Here is a 7,868-nt window from a genome sequence, read left to right on the forward strand (position 1 = left end):
TTCTCCCCGTGCTTGCGTGGGTTTCCTCCGGGCACTCCGGTTTCCTCCCACATTCCAAAGACATGCATTTCAGGTGGATTGGCCGGTCCAAATTGTCCCTAGGTGTGAATGAGCGAGCGAGTTGTCTGTCCCTGTGTGCCCTGCGATTGGCTGGCAACCAGTTCAGGGTGTCCCCTGCCCACTGCTTGCTGGGATGGGCTCCAGCACCCCCGCGACCCTACTGAGGATAAGCGGTGCAGCTAATGAGATGAGATCTAAGGGAAAAACTTCAAGAAAATCAGACAAGTACATTTTTATCCTTTTATTACTATTGGAGGATGTCATAACGTCAGTGGGAAGGGACAAATGTGATGGATGGACGACTCAGGTTTGCTCAATCGGTCCCTGCAAACACAAGCTTCTGGGCTTTGGTGAAAGAGCGGCTTGCATACAGGTTCCGGTATACCACTAGGGCGGCTAGGCGTAATCTGCAAAGAAAAAAGAAGAAAAAATAAATAAATGAAATCTAAAAACGGACAGTAACGTTATTTAAGCCTTACTTTTGGTGGATAAATTTCACACTTGAGTTCTCCTAGTTGTCGGTGCAGGTTGTAATAGGTTGTTTGGCAATAGGCATGATGCTGGTGGAAGGGGAGATTGTCAAGCTAACCAGGAATGTGATAAATTTGACGTTTATCAACTTACAGCTCTTTCAGAACAGCGCGGTGTGCAGTCACCCTGACTTTTCCTGCCCTCTTTAAGACACTGGGTTTCCACCAAGGCGAATTTCAGCCAAGTGATTGTGCCGATGGTTGCCGTGTACTGCAAATAAGGAGGAATTAATTGTTGTACATGTGACCCGAGAGAAGCACAAGAGAAAAAAAGAAAGTCACATCACATCAAACAACAGCCTGAAGTTTTAAACATGAATCGTTTGTTGCCACCGAAGGCAGGCGCCACTCCAATTCAACTACTGTAGCTGCATTTGTTAACAATTTATCAACCAGAGAACATTTGGGGTAGGACCCATCCTGTGTCTTGCAACCACATTTACTTTTTGTTTTTATACCCATCGATTAGAAATGATCAATTAGCACTTGGAGTGAAACAAACAAACACTCCAAATACCTACAGCAAAGTTCTCATTCAGGTTAACATTTCATTGAAAAAAATAATAATAATAATAATAATAATATGCACTAAAGTCTTAGTTCAAGAAACAGCATTAATGCATCCTTGTGGTTAAAATACATTTCAGAAAATATTGATTTGAATCACAAAAATACTTGAACCATCATTAACTTGCATTTAAAAAAAAATTTGTATTGGACATAACATGAACCTCACTTAAAGAGCTAAAATAATTTTCCGTCATCTTGCTGCAACGGGTGCGCCTTAAAAACTAAAGATCAAGGATTTTTTTCCTATCCTATTGTCACTTTCCATTTGTCCTTTCATTCCTTTTTAAAGTTATCTTATGTTTCCCCCTTTCCCAGTTTTCTTTCAGTTCTTCATAAAACGCTAGGCAAAAAAAAAAAAAAAAGGAAATTATGCGTTTGTCAGGGTGTACATAGTTTGTAGTCTCCCTTGTTGCATATTTTTTTCAGTTCCATTACACGATACAGCAACATCTACCTCGTCAACCTTTACAATGTTTTTGAATAAAGTGGATATCTGTCATGAACCAGAACAGGATCAGGACCCAAATGCGTGACGTTCCCACACGAGCCTTTTATTTAACGGGAATTGGGGAGTCATGCACGTTAGGCAACGGTCTGGCGTGGAAAGACAGGAAGCCAGAGACAGACGAGATCGATTCCAATTACCCGAGTTGATAAACTGACGGGGTCGATACCGGACAGGACATCGAAAATAAACAGAACAAACTAGAAGGGAACGAAAACTCGAGATAATATTTAGGACAAATAACGGACAGGAAACACAGGCAGGAAACTGGACAGAGTCAAAACCCACATTTTGCGGGACAGAGGTTCATTGACAGACTGAAAAAAAGTTGAGTGAGAGCACTGAGCTTAAATAGGAAAGCCAATCCGTCAACGAGCCGCAGCTGGCGCCACGGCAACCATGACAGAAACTTTTATCATCCTTTTACAAATGCATGAACACTAGAAAAGATCAAAATTTTTTGACAAAAAATTTCGAAGAAACAAAAAAGTCATCAATAGATTTAGTGGTCTCATTCCTCTTAATCATAACCGCCTCTAGAGACCCCCAGCCCTCCCGCTAAAGCACACTTATGCTATCAGCTTATTATAGCCCCACAAGTGCGTTTTTTTTCTCTACTATGTGGCCCCTAAGCTGAAATGAGATCACAGATCAGCTTTGGATGTAAAATCAAATTTAAAATAAACCTACCCCAATGGTAAGGTGGGCTACTTCCATAAGCGTGAAATAATTGGATTGTTCGCCGTCCCGGTTGAACTTGAGCACCGCTTTCTCCACGGCCTTGACTGCAGTCGGGTCGTCGAGCGGCAAAGATACGGGGCATTTGGGACAAATTGTCATCAGCTCCTCGTTGGTCAGATCTAAGAAAAATATATATTTAAAAAAAGGGGGGAAACTGAAGAACAAAGGAAAAATAAAGTGAAGAAAATTAAAGGATAAACAAAGATTAAAGGGAAATGGGTTGAGCCAAATATAATTAAATTAATATAAAATTGAGGAAATGGAAAAAATGATATTATATAAAGTCAAGTCATGTTTATTTGTATGGTCCTCACTCACAAGAAGTCTCAGACTACTACACCATATCCTAAGCCACGGGTGTCAAACAGGCGGCCCGCGGGCCATGGCTCAGCTAAAAAGTCTCTGTAGTGCGAAGTGGAAGGAGAAGAGGAAGACGAGGTGAGCGGAGAAGATGAGGTAAAATTTTGGACTATTTGATAAAGTTTCAGGAGCGAGCAGAGAGAGTGGGAAAGGTGAGATGGCACAACATTCATTTGGACAGGTAACTTAAAATTAGTTTTACCTGGTTATATCAGTATCAGAAATTATTTTCCCCCCATTTTATTAACACTCCACTTATTGAAACATAAATATTTTGTTTGTTTGTTGTACATGATTCAATTGTTTGTTTGTTTGTACATGATTCAGATTGAATCGTTTCTTGTACATGATTCAATTGTTTGTTTGTTTGTACATGATTCAAATTGAATCGTTTCTCCGGCGCCGTCACGAATGGCAGCCACTCCAGCAGCTCCCGTGTTATTTTTCGATTGTTCTCAGTTATTTTCGATTGTTCTCAGCTTAGGGATGCTGCTGGAAAAGTGAATTTCCCTTCGGGGATGAATAAAGTATCTATCTATCTATCTATCTATCTATCTATATCAGGCCCGCTAAGGGATTGAATCCGACCCGCGAGACAACACTCAGAGAAGCGCAAGAGAAAAAAAGAGCTGCAGGTTGAAATGTCCACTTGATGTTTCCAAAGCCAGGTGCCTCGAACAGAGACACTGTACTTTTATTTCTCTCTCTTTCTCTTCCTTTGTCTCTTTCTCTCTTCACGCTTTCTTTTCTCTCCTTCTGTATTTTTATTTCTCTTTGGATTTCTTTCTTTCTCTCCCTTCCTTTTCCCCCCCTGTCGTGACTTTTCATCTTTTGTTTCTCACGCTCTTTCTTTGTCCCCACCCTCTCTCCTTTTCCCTCCCTCTTTCTCTTATTTCTTTCTCTTTAATCTACTAGTCCGGCCCCCGACAGAATGTTTGTTCTATCATGTGGCCCCCAGAGTTAAAATGAGTTTGACACCCCTGTCCTAAGCTAAGATAAAAAAAAAATTTAAAAAATAAAAAATAAAAAAAAGGAATAAAAAAATAGATTATCAAAGGGGGCGGGGGTAAAATCAACAGGGAATCAAAAGGAGTACATTCAACCAGGAATATAAAATTAAATAGGGGAAAAACGTTAAATGGAAAACAGGAAAATAAGAGCCAAAAAGAGGAAAAAAATTAAAGGGAAAAAAAAATGGAACTTTAAAGGAAAAGACTAAGAATTAAAAACGAAGTTACACTCATTTCAAAAAGTTAAATGAATCACTTTGCATTTTTTAACCTGGTCTGGTGCTGCATTCGTGCCTGATGACTTTGGCTACACCACGCATGACCCAAAATGCAATGCTGCATGTGGCTATTGCACCCTAAACAATAAGTATGCATGTCAGTATGGGATTATTCAGACCAAAACAAAAAAAAGTTACATTTAAGACATCAAAATTACCCGTTCATCTCGTCGCCAGAGCTCACATTGGTCTTCGGGTTTGGGGTCGGTGAAGTGACATTTGGTCTGCACCAGCTTTACATTGACATCAATATGGCAACCTCCTGAGACCTGAGAGGACAGACAACATGGAAGGGCATTTTTGCCGTAGAGCAGGCATGTCACAGCTTAAAAAATTCCGAGTGTTTAGAGAGAGAAAAGAAAAAGCGATTCTCTAGGGTCATTTCTATAAAGCGGTTTCTTAAAAAGAATCAATTGCAGTCTCCGACCGCTAGAGAACAGTGTTGAGTTTTTATAGCGTGGTAAGTTGATTCAGGTGTAAAACTGCACTCACTGAACTTATTAAACTGGGTAACACATTCAATGCATACTTGTAAACATGGACTTTAGAAAAATTGTAGTTTTAATTGTATATACTATTTTTAGCGCTCGTTTAACACTAGAAGTGTCGGGACCAGAACGGAAACCGGACCCAATTGCGTAGCGTTTACCACAAGTTTTATTGAAAGAGGAAGGGCTGCGCCCGCGATCTAGTGTTCGCGGAACCAAGTCGCTCTCGTACTCAGATTCTGATCCGAACATGGAAGTTAATCTTCCGTAGCGAGCGATGGCAGAGTCAGGGTCGGAAAAACTGTTCGGTAGCCGGGACTGGGAGAGCAAAGCGTAGTTGGAAACGAGTCGTAAGCCAGGACGGGAGAACAGATGTGGTCAGTATCAAACAGGTCGTTGCCGGCCACGGACGGGAGCAAAAACGGGACAGGTGGGAGTCAGGGTCGAAAAAGGCTTGCCTAGTATACACTGAGGTTTGCAGATGGACTGACAGGACTGGGTTCAAGTAGTGAGAGGGAACCAATCAGAAATGAGCGGGCACAGCAGAGTCACATCAGTAATCATGAAGTGGCAAAAAACAGAAATCTAATGCAATTATTGGAGACGTTTATTTCAAATACAAACACTTAGTCTTGCTTTAGAATAAAAGTAGCCGTAGACAAATTCGAGTAGTCAAGATTTGTTATTTAGATTGCCAAAAGCGGTAGGTATTTAATAAAACAGGCTAAAAGCGGTGGGTTGGCAGTTATGTAAATCGGTAGGGTTTAGAAAAAAAAATCCCTTGTCAGTGATTAGAATATGTATGATATGTTAAATAATAAAGCATTAAAATGAAAAACAAATCTGATCATTTGGAATTGACATTCTTTTACTAATCTGGGCTGCATGAGCTGGATACTGCCCCATAAACCAGACTGAGTTTAATGTCCCTCTCTTGGAGCGTTTGATACACTATAGACTCAGGGTTGGGTAGGGTTACTTTAACTGGATTATTTTCAATTACTTTTGGATGACTCCAATACCAAATATGCTAATAAAAGACAAAAGAAACTAAATATGAACAAAATGACTCCATTTTGTGCAGGCTTGGGGAGTAACGGAATACATGGAAGAGCAAAAATGATGTTGGCAAGCGGTCTGGATTTATTTTCATTTTGTTTGTCGCATTTTATGTTAGTTTTGCTGGAGATCAAAGCCAGGAGAGAAAGCATACCACGTGTTGTGAGTCATCATTTTATTCATATTTAGTTTCTTTTGTCTTTTATTAGCATATTTGGTATTGGAGTAATCCAAAAGTAATTGAAAGTAATCAAGTTAAAGTAACCCTACCCAACCCTGACTATAGTCAATAGATAGACAAGTTTAGGTTTGCTGCAACTACTTCCCACTAAACCTTGCATACAACATGCTAACCTGCAGATATTTGTTGTTCTGGATCTCCTTCAGTTTGAATCTGAATCCATGCTCGTGCTTTCTGTTAATGTGTTGCACGCCGAGTTTCGCCACCTCTGCAACATCATCCTCACTACAGGAAATCGCCATCATGGATCCATTCACAAAGAGGGCAGGAAATTGTCCAATAATCCAAAGCAGAATCACAAAAAGGTAATGCCACATGATGTCAATGAAGGCCTGGAAGCAGGCAATGGAGCCAGAGGCAGGAATGATGGATCAAAATGGCTGATTTCTAGATTTTAACCAGGTTGAGGAGTTCGATTGACGAATCACAATGGCCTGACTCACCTGTGTCTGATCAGTCATGGGCGTGGTCTCAAGCTGTAGTTTTTGATGCGAGTTTACGTCAAGAAAAAAAACGAAAATTGGCTTCATAAACCACAAAATGGTTGAGTGTTTTGCATGCTTGAGAAACAATATTTTCCTCTTTTGTGAGTGTTTTTGGACATAGAATATGCCTGGGGGTACACTCTAAAACCATCCCATAAGTTACTTGTCTTTTCAATATTGGGTCGCTTTACAAAAATTTGAAAGAAAGAAAGAAAGAAAGAAAGAAAGTAAATAAGAAAGAATGAAAGAAAGAAAGAAAAAACAAAGAATGAAAGAAAGGACAGAAGGAAAGAAAGAAATACAGGATGAAAGAAAGAAAGAAAGAAACAAACAAAGAAACAAAGACACAAAGAAAGAAAAAGAGATGGGAGGAAGTGACAAAGCAAGAGAGAAAAAGAAAGAAATAAGATAGATGAATAGATGAAGAGAAATGAGTAAGAGACAGAAACAAAAAGAGAAAGAAAGATAAAAGAGGGATAAAGAAAAACATTAAAAAAGAACAAGAGAGAAAGGGAAAGTAGAAAAGGGGGAGAGAAAAAGAGAAAATAGAGAGAATGAAAGACTGAGGAAAAAAAGAGGGATTGAGAAAAAGAAAGATCGAAAGAAATACTGTTCCAGTTGCTTTGTGAGTGCCGCCTGGTTTTGGCGACATCCAGGGGACATGTTTCAAACTGCAAGTGATATTTCTCTTGAGTGAACTCAGCGTTTTCTCGCGTTGTTGGGCCTCATCCGGCCCGCGGGCCAGATGAATTTTAAAAATAAAATGTATGTGCACACTACAAAGTAATCTTGTTGTTTGTGCAGATATTTCCCTTTTTAAAAAAAAAATATATACAATGGTTCCTAATTTACTAGCAAAAAAATAAAATGTTACGATTCATTTTTCTTAATAAATAAATAGCACCGCAATGTTTAATATGAGCAAAAAGTATTTGCAAACCATACAACACTATTTAAATATTACTATACTTCTTGTACTTCATTTCCCTCTCAATGTTCTCATTGCAGTATACACTATTTTAAAAATATTTTTTGTCATATTTGATTACAAATAAATGTATCAGTTTTTTATAATAATAACTTCCTTGTATTGTCATTCTGTGTAACAATGCACACAGAACGAAATGTCGATTGCACCTGACCCGTTGTAGCGAGCCGATGCAGCCGCAGCCAACAGAGGGCGCCGCCGACCACTTTTTAAGTCTTAGGAATGAATGACTCGGCCGGGGCGCGAACCACCGACCTCCCAGTCTCAAAGCGGGCGCCTTACCATCTAGGCTACTGAGCTGGTTTATGAAAAATATCAAACGATTTACTAAAGATTTCAAAAATAAATATATATTTTAAAAATAATATCCAAACCTAAAACTATTTTGCTAGTTAGGGATATTTGCCTGAATAAGTGAGGTAAATATAGCCTATTTATTTCCTATATATCCTAATATTCCTTTAAATTTTCCGTTTTTTCTTTTTTTCTTTATTTATTGTAATTACATGTCTATCCTGTAATACCACGTCTAATATTGTTGTTAACAATATAC

The 7,868-nt window shown here is 39.1% G+C and overlaps 1 protein-coding gene across 1 annotated transcript; it reads right to left on the reverse strand.

Annotated features, from left to right (window-relative positions):
• Positions 1 to 286: 286 nt before the first annotated feature.
• Positions 287 to 6,224, reverse strand: LOC148355888 (antihemorrhagic factor cHLP-B-like). Its single transcript, XM_088348996.1, has 7 exons — positions 5,956 to 6,224; positions 4,213 to 4,323; positions 4,048 to 4,132; positions 2,356 to 2,525; positions 685 to 801; positions 540 to 620; positions 287 to 467 (listed from the first exon to the last, which is right to left on the reverse strand). The coding sequence occupies exons 1-7, from the start codon at positions 6,157 to 6,159 to the stop codon at positions 321 to 323; spliced, it is 915 nt and encodes a 304-aa protein (XP_088205122.1). The 5' UTR covers positions 6,160 to 6,224; the 3' UTR covers positions 287 to 320.
• Between the last annotated feature and the right edge of the window lie 1,644 nt (positions 6,225 to 7,868).

Source organism: Urocampus carinirostris, chromosome 12, assembly GCF_059441175.1.
Source record: "Urocampus carinirostris isolate Australia breed hairy pipefish chromosome 12, RoL_Ucar_1.0, whole genome shotgun sequence".
Classification (NCBI taxonomy): Eukaryota; Metazoa; Chordata; class Actinopteri; order Syngnathiformes; family Syngnathidae; genus Urocampus; species Urocampus carinirostris.

What these genes read in the sequence shown, in the direction of transcription:
- LOC148355888 (XM_088348996.1), bottom strand. Translation starts at nt 6,159, where the DNA reads ATGTGGCATTACCTTTTTGTGATTCTGCTTTGGATTATTGGACAATTT. An exon ending in TAGCCCACCTTACCATTGGG is followed by an intron (nt 802 to 2,355) that starts GTAGGTTTATTT and finishes CCTTATTTGCAG; the next exon opens with TACACGGCAACCATCGGCAC. An exon ending in CGCGCTGTTCTGAAAGAGCT is followed by an intron (nt 621 to 684) that starts GTAAGTTGATAA and finishes CCCTTCCACCAG; the next exon opens with CATCATGCCTATTGCCAAAC.